Source organism: Rhamphochromis sp. 'chilingali' (assembly GCF_963969265.1).
Source record: "Rhamphochromis sp. 'chilingali' genome assembly, chromosome: 1".
Lineage (NCBI taxonomy): Eukaryota > Metazoa > Chordata > Actinopteri > Cichliformes > Cichlidae > Rhamphochromis > Rhamphochromis sp. 'chilingali'.
Genome location: NC_137929.1, coordinates 44,022,453 through 44,037,441, shown reverse-complemented (window position 1 = coordinate 44,037,441; position 14,989 = coordinate 44,022,453). Strand labels below are relative to the sequence as shown.

At 40.9% G+C, this 14,989-nt stretch overlaps 1 protein-coding gene across 1 annotated transcript in view; it reads left to right on the top strand.

Annotated features, from left to right (window-relative positions):
* irs4b (insulin receptor substrate 4b) overlaps window positions 1-13,918 on the top strand; it is a 30,499-nt gene extending 16,581 nt beyond the window's left edge. Inside the window, exon 2 of the mRNA XM_080874911.1 lies at window positions 8,140-13,918. Within this exon, the coding sequence (XP_080731037.1) occupies window positions 8,140-8,144 (5 nt within the window). The 3' untranslated portion in view covers window positions 8,145-13,918. The remainder of the gene's footprint in view (window positions 1-8,139) is intronic.
* The last annotated feature ends 1,071 nt before the right edge of the window (window positions 13,919-14,989 follow it).

The following is a 14,989-nucleotide window of genomic DNA, read 5'->3' as shown; positions in this document are numbered from 1 at the left end:
TAACTGACGATATAATTGATGCGAGACAAAATACAACTCCACAACATTACTAGCGCAAAAAGACAACCTTCCATTTATTTTCACTTAAACAAGAAGCTGGTTTTTATGTACATTAAAAGCTTTATAAAAATGTAACAGTGCAAATGCAAATTCCTTGCTGAAAGTTTAACCAAAAGGCATTTCCAGTAGAAATGGGCTGACATATCCTGAGCATAACCATGTATAATATCCACTGAAGTTAAAAAGAGGTGCTTTGCAACATTAAACTGCAGTGTGCAGTACGTATTTTTCGGACCATAAGGTGCACAGGATTATAAGGCACATTAAGCGAAACAAAGCAGTCAGATAAATCAAACTTTATTAAACTCATTCTTCTTGCTTCCTCCACTTCTGTACCATTGATTCATTAATGTTGAATTCTCTGGCAGCTGCTCTATTCCCATGTTGTTGCAGTATATTAATGACTAACCTCGTATTGTGGATGGATTATCTCAGTTGTTCTCCTGACTGAAGTTTGGTCCGTTTACAGCATCCTGCCATGCGATTGCATTTGTCTCTAACCATGAAGAACCTTCACGTTAACTTTTATAAGTGGAAAAGTGTTAGTGTTCGTCCTCCAGCTTCACTGTTTATGTTATGCTAACATAGCTGTGTCGCTAGCGATCACGTAGCACATCATTATATACCAGCTAGCCCAACTTCAGTAACCCTACAAACGTCACTGCTGTTTAGTTTCCTGTCTTCATTTATGTTGGAAGTGATAGCAGAGCTGTACGTTTGATTTTTTTCAGAAATCTCTCCGTCAGAACATGCAAGATCATGCTTAGGTAACTAGCGAAACTAGCGAGCTAACTTCCGCTAGCTTCCTGCTAACTTCTAACTCCGTTAAATGTAATACATTTTGTTTTCATGGATGCCTGGAAGTTAAACTTCATAGTTACACCTGGTAAAGCAGCAATGCTGATCGTTTTATTAAAGATGAAAGAATTTAGACAGTTTTTAATTCTTAGTGATGCTGCAGTGTTGTTTGACCTGAAGCATACGGAGTTTAGGACCCAGATTACTTCCAGATTTAAGAGCATCTTAGTCCGACAAATATGACAATAACAACGGCCGCTTGCATGTTCTGCAAAAAAATGTGCTTTGTCGTGTATCTGACGGACAAACACCAAACCAGTTCCACATCACTGAAGTTGCACCATTTTTACAAACCAATTCTGGTTCATCTGTTTCACTCAACAATCGGCCATGTGCGTATGAAAACAAAGGCACTGCACATGCACGTTTTACTCATATTCTATCGCGATATTTCATTTTCCTATAGTTGCCTAACATTATACCGGTATTACCGTGAACGGTATAATAGGGCCCAGCCCTACCTGGAATCTAGCTGTTGACCTCTATAGTCTTTTTAGTCTAGTGGCCAAAATAAAATACAGTTTTAAGTCGCTTTTGCGTTGGCTTGACTTTTCAAACTAAGAAGATATATCCTTTTGTACTTCCTATTGTTGGCCCTGTGTCACAGTTGCACTTTTATGTGAAAATGTCCTTTATCGCATTTGGACCAAATTGCGGACATCGAGGGTTAGTAAAGTCTGATCGATGGGCACACTGTAGAACAGGATGACCCCTTACAGTTTGACCGTTTGCATTGTTGATGCTGATATTTGCCTCAAGTACAGCTCTTCTTTGTCTTCCGTGCAGCTGCTGTGGTAAGGGTGGGGGTAGAGACGGGGGAAAAAAACAGAACAAGAACCAAACTGGACACACAAAAGTGAAGTGAAGTGCGTCTTTTCGTTCCTCGATCTGCACTTGAAAGGCCGCCAGTCCAGCTGTCGCGCAAGCCCATGTCAGGTCAACCCGTTACGCTGGCTGTTCACTCCCATGATGCCTTTCATCTCTTGTCCCAGCTGGGTGAATGGGGTTTGGGGACAGAGAGAGGCACGAGCTGAGGGTCAGCGAGGGCAGAGGGAACGAGACAGAGGGCGGCGGATCTGAGCACCTGCGCGTGTTGCAACAACACAACAATCTGTTAGCTAATGCAGGTGTTTTTATGACCTGATTTTGCCCTGAAAGTGTGTGTATGTGTGTGTTTAAGCAAGGTCAGCTTGGGTCAGTTGGGCTCGTGTCCTAAGAGTGTTGTTTTGATCAAAGTCCACGCCTGGACTGCAGAGAAACCCAGAGACCTCAGACTTTCTCTCTCTGTCTGTCTCTTGCTCTCACACACACCCACATTCAGATTCAGCCTTGCGTTGACCATAATTAAATACAGTATTGCCAAAGCTTGTTGTATGTAGTGTTAAGTATAATGATTCAGAAAGTTAAAAGAAAAGATACAAATCCACATAACTGTGCTGTTCACCAATGGTGGCTGAAGCTTGTTTTCCTCATCTCTCCATGCATGCTATTTTTTTTTTCTTTGTTTAAAAAAAAATAAAAAAATAAAATCTTCTCCCTTTAGATATTAGTCTGATTACACTCCTCTAATTCCTGGACAATTTGAACGCACATTTGCTACAAACACAAATGAGAAGCAGTCAGAACTCACAGGTTTCAAAATGTTAAGAATTTCAGGAAGGAATGAAACAATCAGCAGTTCAATAAAGGAAATATTTGTGAGTATTAGTCATTCAATGGAGAAAATAATACTGCGTGTACTCTGTACTTTACTGTGTATAAGTTATAAAACTACAGTCTGAAAGCTTTTACTGTTAAATGACAGTAAAGTGCCAGTAACGGGCCTCGGCTGCAGTAAGCTGTTGTTTTTACAGCATGGTGTCATAGATTACAGCAACAGTTTCTTTCTGTAAATGTACAAAATAGTGCGGTTATGTCAGTGTACTCACTCTGATCTCTATAAACAGCCCTGCCTCTGCTGTACACGGGAGGAGTAGTGAGGCTGTTTTTAACACTTTAACAAAGTGAGCGTGAGTGCTGGCAGGATACTATCAATTACCGTAGGACTCTTGAACACGGTTTGTACCTATGCAAACACTGGAAACGGCATCTCACCTGTACAACTTCTAACACCAAATAACCAAACTTAGTTTAAATATTCAGTTTTATCTTTATTTTAAACTATCCACTACGTGTTGTTCGTTGCCTTGGTGTTATTCATTCGGACAAAGGATTTTGACAGACCCACAGTGCTTATATGATTACTAAAAATGTGACACATATTTTTGGAGGCTGCTGTCACTAGGCGAAATCAGTCACACAGACGGGTGCTATACAAAAAAACTCTTTCTGACTGCTTTGATCGCTAGCAGATTGCCACAGTCGCCTGTGGTTTACACTACAGACACTAGCTTGTCTGCAAAAATATTAACACTCTGAGCTGTAGTTTATCACTGCTTGGAGAGTAGTTTGCAAATGTTGCACAAAAGTCTTTCATATAAACTAGGTTTTCAGGCAGCACCTCTTTGTGACGAGTTTAATGTTGGCAACCTCCAGCAACCACACACCAACTGGTTGCATAATATACACACAACCAGTGGCTGCCGGGCAGCTGTCAGCTGTTCTTTAGGCTTTTGTGACTAAGGTGTTATTTGGCAAAGATGTTTAAAACCCTCCGATATTAGAGCGATAACCCCAACAATCAGGTGACACCCTTATGAGCAAATACATGACAACCCCATGCACAACCAGGCTCAGACAGGAACAGCTATACGCTTAATCAAAAGGCAAGTTTTTAATTTAGTCTTAAAAATAGACGGTCTCCCAGTCTAATGTAGGAGCTGGTTCCATAGGAGAGAGGCAGGAATCACCAGACACCTCACCATACGATGTTATTACAATGCTTAACTCACGATACCATTTTTTGCGACCTTGAATGTTTTGCAACATGTTGAGTATTGTAATAACATATTGTATATTTTGATTTATCACCTTTTTTCAAAGTTAGAGTCGCAGAGTGAGATTGTGGAGGATACCTACACCATCACTAAAACCTGCCATAAATACCACCATCAGATAGTTTCAACAACTTCAGTCTCAACAGGGTCGAGCTGGCAGTTGCATGCAGTCTGTTTGAATTAGTGTGATTTTTGATGATTTGTCACAGTTGTTGCAGTAAATTCACATTTGACTATTACATGTGTTCTCAGCAAACCTTCCTGTTCTCCAGGAATACAGCCAGTTAAGTGGAGTCCTCTCGACTTGTGCATGAGATAAGCCCTCTTGTTCGTAGTATTCCCAGAATATTTACTTTTTTTTAAAATAGAATATGAAAATTTAGTGCCCCTGTATTGCTACGATAGAGCAAAATATCACAATACTATGCTGTATCAAACCTGCCTACCTCTTAACCCAACCCACTCCTGTTGAAAGCTGGCTCTGCCTGACATTGTATGTTTAGAAACGTGAGAGTAAGTAAGCCTGCAGTCTGAGAGCAAAGTGCTCTGTTAGGGTAATTTGATACTAAAATATATATCAGATATGAAGGGGCCTGATCATTTAGGACTTGGTGTGTAAGGAGGAGGATTTTAAATTTGATTCTGGATCTAACAGGCGCCAGTTAAGAGAAAGTCCTGTCAGTTCTCTCACTGCAGTGTTTTAGATCAGCCGAAGGCTTTTCAGGGAGCTTAAAGACGGCCTTGTTCATAGCAGAATTCCAGGGTGTGCTACACCTTTTGGGTTTTTTTGGTTGTAATTTGGTTGCATCAGGTTGTTGTTTCTTCTCTTATCCGTGTATCCCTGCCTTTCCGTCAGTCCATCCCTCCCTCCCTCCCCATGGCTAGCAAACAGAGGGGCAGCATTCCAGCAGTGTCAAAGCATCTGTATTGTGGCATGCTGCTCACATTGTTGTGTCAGACAAAGGCTCGCTCTCAGCGGAATAACCCAGCTGGACGGCGGCCATCGCCACGGGTCATTCGGGGCTGCTGGGCCGCACCACAACAACCGACCTGACAGCCCGACCCAGCAATGATAGCAGGGCAGGAAACAAACATTTTATTTGTGAGCGTGTGTGTGTGTGTGTGTGTGTGTGTGTGTGTGTGTGTGTTTGTTTGTTTGCTGGCAGCGAGCAGAATCCAAAGTTCACCGGCCACGCACACTTATTACCAGACAAACAGATTTTATTATACAACGAGGAGTTCAAGCCAAGCCCCCCCCTCCTCCGACAGAGATGTCTCACATTTGTGCTGCTTCTCTCAGGCGGTGATCTGTGACCGTGCAACTGCTGTAGTTCTACTTTCTTCTTCTGTGATTGTAAACCTGCGGCTTGTGTCATTAATCGTGCCCTTTTTAAGATTACCAAACTGTTGGGCAACCTCTAAGCGTGGTGATAACCATTCCTGAGCTGGCAGAAGAGGGTCGAGTGTTTTTGCAACCCCTGCAGTGTCTTCCAACGCACGACCCCTCAGAAGCCACCAGAACCCCCACCTTTTCAGGATTTGGAGAAATGTTTGGGGGGCTGAGCCCAAAGCCAGACAGGGTCTGGTTCCAGTCAAAATTGGCACCGCTAGCCTTCAAAATGTCCAAAAAGATCATATCGACAGCCCCCCCCCCCCTTCCAATCAGTGAACCACAAACATTCCTGTTTCTGTGTGTGTGCTGTGATAATGTGTAATAGTTTTTCTATTAGCCCGTGGTCTCATTATAATTGTTCTCATTTTCCAGCTTGCTTTTTTTGTTTGTACAAACAGCAGTGAAAATGCTTGTGACGCTTTAAAGTTGGTTTTTTTTGTTTTTTTAAGTGCTTCCTGTAGGGCTGCTCAATTAATTGAATTTTAATCACGATTACGATCTGGGCTTTCAACGATCATTAAAAATGACTGAGCCGATTATTAGCCCCTCCCTCATTTATCCGCGACACCTTAAAGGCCGGTCCGTGAAAATATTGTCGGGCATAAACCGTCCGTGGCGCAAAAAAGGTTGGAGACCGCTGATTAAGAGGACCCGAGGGAAACTCGGAAAGCTAAGCAGAAGTTATTTGGAGAGGAGAGTGACTGCCTTTTGGTTGAAAAGAGAGGTTAAAAAAAACTTCAGTGGTGTTGCACACTATTTTATATTATTTTTTTAAAGTCATTGTTAACCCTTTAAAGCCGGTCAGAGCAGCACGCTCCGTTTTGCATAACTATTTTTAAATCCCTGTAGAACCGGAACCATGTAAGCTAGCGCAATAATTTTTTTTGCATATGAAACCGGAGGAGTTGTACTTACATCTGATGCCATCAGCTTGTCCTCGGTCACGGTTTCGTTCCACATATAGCTTTGCAAAAATTGCATAAAAAGCGCTTGCAGGAACAAAAACATAATATTCCAGAAACACGCTTTGCCGATCCTATCAGCTGTTCGTAACACTTCCCACAGTGAAATGATGCACATGCTGTTTTCTTTGCAAATTTGCATCATAGGATTGTTTTTTGTTTTTCCTGCAGTATATAAAAATTGCTGTATCTCCGAAATAAAACTATGAAGACACTCAAAATAAATTTCCTGTGGTGGGAAACTATTTTTTGCAACTTTATTGTATTTAAAGTTTTGAGGGATAAACCTCTTAAACTTCTCCAAGTAGAAATATATGTAAACAAAACAAAAGCAATTTTCAATTTTTTTTGTAGTTTATTGCACTTTTTTGCAATTAATGTAGTTACTATGGACTTAATGCATACATATTATTAAAATATGGGCTATAACAGTTGTATTGATGTATAGCAACTTGAAATGCTCCCACAAATGGCACTACAGCATGTAAAAAAAAAAAAAAAAAAAAAAAAAAAAAATAATATAAGCTCTGGTGGACTTGGTTCTATAGTAGGTCTTAAAGGGTTAAATAAATATCGTCAAATAATCGTGATTATCATTTTTGCCATAATCGAGCAGCCCTAGCTTCCTGTCTTTTGCTTAACCGTCTGGAGTCAAGTGTGCAACTGGCTGATTTTACCACAAACATTTTTAACGAATTACTTTTATCATTTAAAATGCAAATACAAGATGCAAATTTCTAAACCTAGTGTACACACAGGACACATCACAGGGCTTACAGCTGGCATTTTAAAATTGTTTATCATAACTCTGGTTTTACTTGTCTTTACTCAGCCTGTCAACACAATTTAAAAAACGGAATTTATTCGCGAGCCAGCGTTCTGCGGGTTACATCGTCTTAAATCGGTCATGTGATTTGGTCGCGGCAGCACGTGTGTCAACACTACAAGGTTAAACAAAAGTTCCACATCCAGAGATACTCACTTCAATATATGACAGCATTTCCTCACACAATAAACTTTTACTCAGGAAGTATAGCCAGGGAATTTAACAGTTGCCAAAGTATGGCAGGGAAAACCACCCTGGCTCTTGTTTTGAAAGTCTAGTGTTTTCTTATGGGCTGATTTGCCGGGCAGGCTGCTGTTGTGGCGGTCCACGGGACGTACCTCTTCTGCACAGCAGCTTCTCATTCTGCTCTGGATCCTCTGTGAGCTGCAGGTCTAGAACTTGTTTATGTGGAGCTATCCCATACTCGCTGAGGGCTCCAACCTGCAATCCAGTCCTCCATGGAGAGGCAGCTGAAAAGTCACAAAGTATTTTGCATATTAGATACTTGGAGAGGAGAAAGTTACAATTAATAATTACAGCAAACGTCCTTTTGCCTCTTCTAGGTGGAGCTTACTTTCAGTTGTGTAGAGACAGAAAGGAAAGTCGTTCCTCTTGTTGTTCAGCTGCTCCCGCACACAAGAAAACCTTTACTATAAGAAGAAGGAACAAGTCAGTCAAATAATAAGTAAAAAATATATGAATTAATACCAATTACAAGTATCTGGCACTGATACTGTCATGTTTTCCTGACCTAACTAGCTACCCCGGTGCCCATGCTTGGTAAACCTGTGCTGTTGTGTCTTACTGACACTCCACACCTCACAGGTTTATGCCTTTAACGACGCGTAATCTCAACCTGTTTGTTCATTTGGAGGCTGATGATAGCTTCATGTAAATTCTTGAAGTTGTTGGTTTTTGTCTTGATTTTTTGAAAAGAAAAAAAATATACATTCTTCCCAAACTCCCAAACAGATTGTTCTTTTTTGTATTTGGCTGCCTGTGGTCAGTGTCATGTTGTCGCTAGTTTGTTGTTTTTGTGTTTGTCTTCATGTTTTCACTAACATGCTTTCCCCCCCCCCCCCCCCCCCTCTCTCTGTGTCTCAGACTGAGCGACGGAGGTTCATCGCGCGCCGCAGCCCCCCCTCCTCTTCATCCTCATCTCTCTGCTCGCGGCACTTGACTCAGCCTGTGACCTTTGGCCTCCAACGCCGTTGCCCTCTGACCTTCACTGAGACTGAGAAGCTGCTCCCTTCTGATCGCAGACAAAATGTCAAAAACAAACACAAAAAACCGCTTGCAGTTTTTAAAAAAAGTGTTTTTCATTTTTTGTTTTTCCTCTGTTTTATATGCATATCGTCCCTTTTTTTTCTTTCTTCTTCTTCTTCTTTATTTTTTTTAAATTAACAAATAATCCTCCCTCTCTTGACCGACGCTGCCAGCGTGCGCTGCTTCCCCGCCCCCTCTCAGAGACAGTTGGGCTCGTACTTATTCAACAAACAGAGGGTGAACTTTGGCTGAGGGGCGTCCTTGCATCTGCACAGAGCCTTTTTATCAGATGGTTCTGCTTCTCCATATAGTATTAAAAAAGGGAAAATGAAATTCAAAGGCATTACGGCACAGACTTGGATTTTTTTTTATGTTGATTTGAATTTAAATAGTCATCATTTATTATTATTATTATTATTATTACTATTACTATTATTATTCTAATTTCTTTAACCCCTTGTGTAATCCATCCTGAATGCCGTATAGTTATTACATATTGGATAAAGTGTTTATTTTTTTAATTCCTTAACCCCCTTTAATGGTACAAGCTCGCGGCTGGGCCCGTTTCAGTTTCAGAGTGGCATTGTACGAGTATCGCGTTTGATCCCAGGTACGACGCAGTACCGGCACCCTTTGGATCATCATGTAGCAGGGCGCTTGCGCCTCAGCGACACGTTAGCACCCATTGCCTGAGCGGGCCTGCTCTAAAGGGCTAAAATCAGCTGCAGTACTGCGCCAGTGTGGGTTTGTCAGAGTACCAATGCAACCTTAAAGCATTACTCCTCATGTTATATAGTGCTGATTATTTATATGTTAATGCAGGTACAAATGTTTCGGTACATTTCACTTTGTTTGTTCTTCTGACTGATGGTACTCAGCAGGGCGGGGAATTGTTATGGCCACTGGTGGAACACTGCAATGTTTTCGGTGTCATTTACAATCCACTCATTAGAAGTCTGATAATCTTAAAAGTGAAGCTACAGCTAGCAGTCGGTTAGCAAGGAGTAGCATCGAAAGTCAGAACAGGAGCCAAAAGGTGTTCAAAAGTAATTTTACACAAAGTCCAGTTAAAAGAAATTGTGTTCTGCTCAAACTTTAAATTTTAAACCCAATTTATATCCATTTAATGCTGGCTAGGTGTTTAAATATTGCACTACAGAGCACAGAAAGTCACTAAAATAGCAGTTCTTTTGTTTTACTTGCACAAAAATGAAAATGTATATCACTAAAAGGCAAAAAAATACACCTAAAAATATAAAAGTATTGTTAATATGAGCAAGGCCATAAATAAAGATACAGAGATACAACAGTACATGCCATCTTGTTAAAGTGGGCCTGTTATGCTAATTTCTGTTTCAGTGTTTTGGTTAATTGGATTCTACTAGAGCCACTTAGCAATAATCCTTATTACATTCACCTGTTTGAAACAACCCATTTTAGCTCCCTTTAAACCAACTTTCTCCTGATGGATGCCCTTCAGCAGATAGACGGGACTCCTGTGCCTGAAATGACTGTATAAGAGATGTCTTCTCTCTGTGACATCAAAGAGAGCTAAAAGTAGAAAAAAGCCATTTTAGTTTGATTTAAGTAACTTCTGATTGGATGCCCCTCTAATAGGTTTAAGAAGCAATTAAGTGGGGCTTTTGTCTGGTTTCCATGGCATCATGGAGAGCCAAAAGTAGGAAAAAAGTGTCTGAAACCAGGCATTTGGAGCAGTCTGAAGCCTGAGCTTTTGACTTTCAAAGAGCTGCATACACACAGGATAGAAACCTTGTTCCATTTAAAATAAGCATTCATCCTCATAACTGTGTGCATATGTGACAGAAAATAAGAAAAAGCATAACAGATCAACTTTGACACATTAAACCAAATTGTAAAAGCAGCTTTAGGCCATTATGTCATGACTGTTCCTTAAAGAATATATAATCGGTTTAAACACAGGCTTTATCTATGTGGATAGGTCTGCTACTCTTTTTGGGTCTTTATGCTAAGCTAAGCTAACCAGCTGCCTTCACAGATATCTGGGTGTTGTTAATGAACTCTCAGCAAGAAAATCTGATTATGTGGTTCAAAAACTCGGCTGAAAAAAAAACAAAACGACAACAAAAAAACGGATTTGTTGTTTTTGTTTGTTTTTTTTCTTCCCCGCCCTGCTGTTTCACTTGGTTCATCTTCCTCAGTTTTCTGCACAAATAACTGTTGAGTAGATCCAAGTAGTTCGTGTTTGTTTGTTTCATTCAGTTTTACCTCATGCGGTCCGTAGCACAGTTCAGATTAGCGAGGGAGAGTGGCGCCAAAGCAAACGCAGACAAACGCTGTGAAAGGTAAAAAGCACAAAGTACAGTATTGACACACTGAGATGCAAACACAGGAATAACGCACACACACACACACACACACGAAATGCAAGTGAACCATTTACTGTACTTTGTGAGCAGTGGCATGTACATACACACGCAAACCCGTACGTCAATAAGACGCATATCTCGGTCATGTGCCCCCCTCCACACACATTCCCTCATATTGCATACAGGCACAGAGGAGTCATGCAGCCCTTTTTAGTCGAGGGTACCTCCTGCGCGTCTCCGTTTCGGCCCTTTGTGAGCGGCTCTTGATGACGTGCGGGATTTTTCTCGCACATATGAATGCCGGGGTGTTCGTCAGCGGCTCCGCGTGACGTAAAGAGGTTTCCAGTAACCGGAGCTCCAGCCCCAGGTGCAGCGCACTGGACATACTTGCCCTGTGACACCCCAACCCACACACACTTATAGTGGCGCACAAATTGCCTCCTCTTTTTGTTTTGGCACCTTCACACACTAATACGTGCGTATTTAGCATTTATAGTCGCGCTGCTCTCCCACGATGTGCTTAAACTCAAAGACTGACAGCTAGACTGGTCCACAGAATTTCAGTGATTTCTTTCAGTATTTAATGCAATCATCCTGATTTTGTTTTTTTTTTTGTTTTTTTCTTATGATTTTTTTTTTGTTTTTTGTTATCCCACCTTTCCTGATGTTTTGGAATTTGCTTGTTTAACGATGCATCATCACTGTTATCCAAGCAGAGCCAGGAGCGAGGGAAGGCGTGTTTGACTTTGGTTTTGAAAGCAGCCTCGACAAGTTTAACTGAATAATCTTTGCTCCAATTTGCTCTCATTGTCCTGATACCTGATGCTGACTTGTAGCCGTTTGACCATGCAGACTGTGGAAGCTTCTTCTCAGGTGCAGGTCCCATAAAAAAGCTGCTTGCTTTGTTCACTGAAGTTCTGAAGGGTTTTGTTTCTTAAGCCTTGTTGTAGTCGTCACTAATATCATTTTTTTTTTAATGCATTCTAGTTGATCTTGTTTCACTGAAGGAGTTGTGGTTAAACTTACTTTTCCTCTCATCTATTTAAATGCAGTGAAATTCTGAATGGATCAGTGTTTAAAATAATTTAAGGTAATAGGGGTGTGCGAAAATATCAACGAATTTTAAATGATTTCTTTGCAAACAGGGATAAACACAGAAAAACGTGTTTCATTAAATGTAAACTTATTAGGCGATAGGCCTGGATCAGTCGGTACAGCTGGTGTAAAGCAGCATTACATCTCTCCTACTTCAAGCCTGTTTCTGCTAGTTTCTAGCTGCATATCTTTTAGTCTATTAGAGTAGCTTAGCATGATTCACAGATCAAAATAACAAGCCTTGGTGGAGCCCCTAATTTCATCCACTGTCTGACACAACTAGGTTTTGTGTGATTGGCTGCCCATCGTGAGCAACTGGATAGGGCTTCTGGTCTGAGATGGCTGTATTCGGCTTCTCTACTCAGTGACATCACACAGACCCAAGACTAGAGACGCTGGTTTGCAACGGAGCGTTCCGAGCCGTGTGAAGCTGGCACTGATCTCAATATTTGGAAGTTTGTCGGTGTTCAGTACAAACGAGACAGAGGGCCACTTTAACACGCTCTTTCTGCTATGCTACGTTTCCATTTACACGCAGATAGAAGTGGCCAAAGATGAAGCGAGTCTTCCACAGTCTGCAAGGATCCTTCATAGCATAGAATCAGGAGGATTCAACTTCCTAACATCCTGCAATTAGCAAACGTGTCTCGATTAGCACAAACATTTAAAAAACCGTGGCCACGCTTTCCCACCACCCCGGCTCTGTTTTCAGACTCGTGCAATGATGATGACAGACCCCTGAAAATGAGCACGGTCGGTTTTTCTTTTTTAAACGTGACGTGTCTTATGTGAATTTAAGCGATTTTTTTTTTCGCACCCCCGACCTCCCCACCCCATCTTCTCTTTTTGAGTGAACAAAGAGTTAAATCAGTGGCCCGTTGAGACAAATGAGAAATTTTTTTTTTGGTTGTTTATTTTTCTTTTTTGTGTACTTTGCTACAGCAATGTGTTGCTTTTGGGGTTTTCATGCTAAATGGTAGAGCTAGTTTTTTTTCTTTCCCCCACATAATTTATTTGAAAATTGTACACGTCAGATTTGATCCTCTGTTTATTTCTTTGTTATAACTGAATTCATTCACACAGAATCTGTTTATTTTGGCAACAATTCAACCTCAAAACTGTCCTGTTTTCATGTTTAGGGTGGAGAATTAAGAAAGAAATAAGGCCTACATTATACATATATATCTATATATATAATCCTGACAGAGAAGACTTAGGGTACGGCATCATTATGCAAACTTCTGTTTTTCCTCTAATCCTTTGATTTATTTTATATTCTAGTTTACAGAGGGAAGAATTCATCTTATTCCTGGTTGTTTTGTCTCATCGGAGAGGCTTCTCTGAATACAAAGCGACACAAGGATAGGGGTTTTTTGTTTTTTGTTAAGAGTACATAGGCATTTTTTGCAGTTATTTGTATAAAGAAATTGGTTACAACCTGCCTAATGTTTATTTTTTTGTAACTATATCACAGTTCTTTTGGGTTTTTTTGCTGCTGTGTAGTACAGTTATAACAACTGAAAATGCTGTCAGTGGCGAACTAAGAAGACAAAGGCGTGGGTCAGGAAAAATCCCACTCTCACCCCCGCTACCTGTGTTCTTATTTTATTTTTTCCAAGTTGAATGCTGTTGTTCATTAGCTTTACAGGAAAGAGTTCAAAAACAATACTGTGGAGGTGTGTATCCTTCGTACGTGCATTATTTTTCAGCGTCGTGTGTGTGTGTGTGTGTGTGTGTGTGTGTGTGAAGAGAGCTTAAAATTTAGAGAGAAAGAGAGAACTGGTGGGAATCCTCCTTGTGTAAATAAGGAAAACTTGAGTTGTTGCTTTTTTTTCATGTTATGATTGGCGCCTGGCAGGTGCCCCGCCCCCTCGCCCATTATTTTTTTTTTAACTTCCTTTTCTCCTTGTCTCTTTTGTTTCCTTGTGGAGAGAAAAGGGGGGTCGGAGGGGGTACGCGGAGGCGATTTGAGCATCGGCATAGTGTTTATATTTATCAAAACTTTTTTGCTTTCGATAGAGCTATTGCAATAAAAATGTGTTCATGTAGCTGCCCTGGTCTCGGCCGTCTTCCTTCCTCTCTTTATTTTGTTTAAATTTTTTTTCGTCGGTTGAGTGTTTCTTTGCAGATCTGTGTTTGTCTTACGTTACACAACAGTTCAGTTTCTAAACACAAACAGGACTTTGACGTCACTAAAGACCCAAATAAATGTATCTGTTTTTGTCTGGGTTTGCTCAGCACACTGATGCACGTGATTCTCAAATATGCTGCGACACACCCACCCGGAGGAGCCAATGAAGTGTGAGCTAAATCATTTCAACCATCTGATGAAGGAAATATTTTTTCTTTCTTCCTCTGGGCACTCTGAAAGGCCACGAGGTTGAGAAATTCCCTGATAACTCTGGAGTCTGATAAAAACCTCTTTGAGAACCTCTGTGATTATGTCTAAAAGAATGCACCGGTGACGTCAGCAAGCGGGATTACGATAAGTCCTCTTGTCTTTAATAACCTCCTGACCCCCAAAGGGAGGCCAAATTTCCAAACTCATTTAGAGGAAATGTAAGCAGCACACACTGGGACCACCTATGCTCACGCTGACTCTTTTTAAATCATTGTTTTCAAACAAGAAATTGATTCAACTGTCATATTTTAAAAAGTATTTAATCCTTTGTGTGTCAGGGTTAGGCTTCTTTTATTACTGGGAGATTCCGGGATAAGTCGCATCATTCAGTTCAATTTAATTTTATTAACACGGCGCATAAATCATAACAACAGCCGCCTCAGAGCACTACAAGATCCTACAGTAATACAAAGAAAACAGAAAACCCCAACAATCATATGACTCCCTATGAGCAAAGTTCTTTGGGGAAGTGGGAAACAAAAACTCCCTTTTAACAGGAAGAAACCTCCAGAAGAACAAGGCTCAGGGACGGCGGCCATCTGCCATGACTGATTTGGGGTTAGGAGAGTCATACGGGACAAAAGACATGCTGTGGAAGAGATTGATAATAACAATTAAAACATTGTGAGTGGAAAAAAAAGGTAACTGACGGGAAAACTCATTCATCATGGGCATAATGGCCTAGATAGTAAACTACTGCTGTATGTGTAGCATGTCTGGGTTGACACTTGGGCTGCCACAATGTCTGCGTTGTGCTGTGCAGGGTCAATGAAGAAATGAGCAGGTCCTCTAACATACTGATAAGCCGTCTGCTGTTACAACAAATTTCATCAAGTTTCAGAAA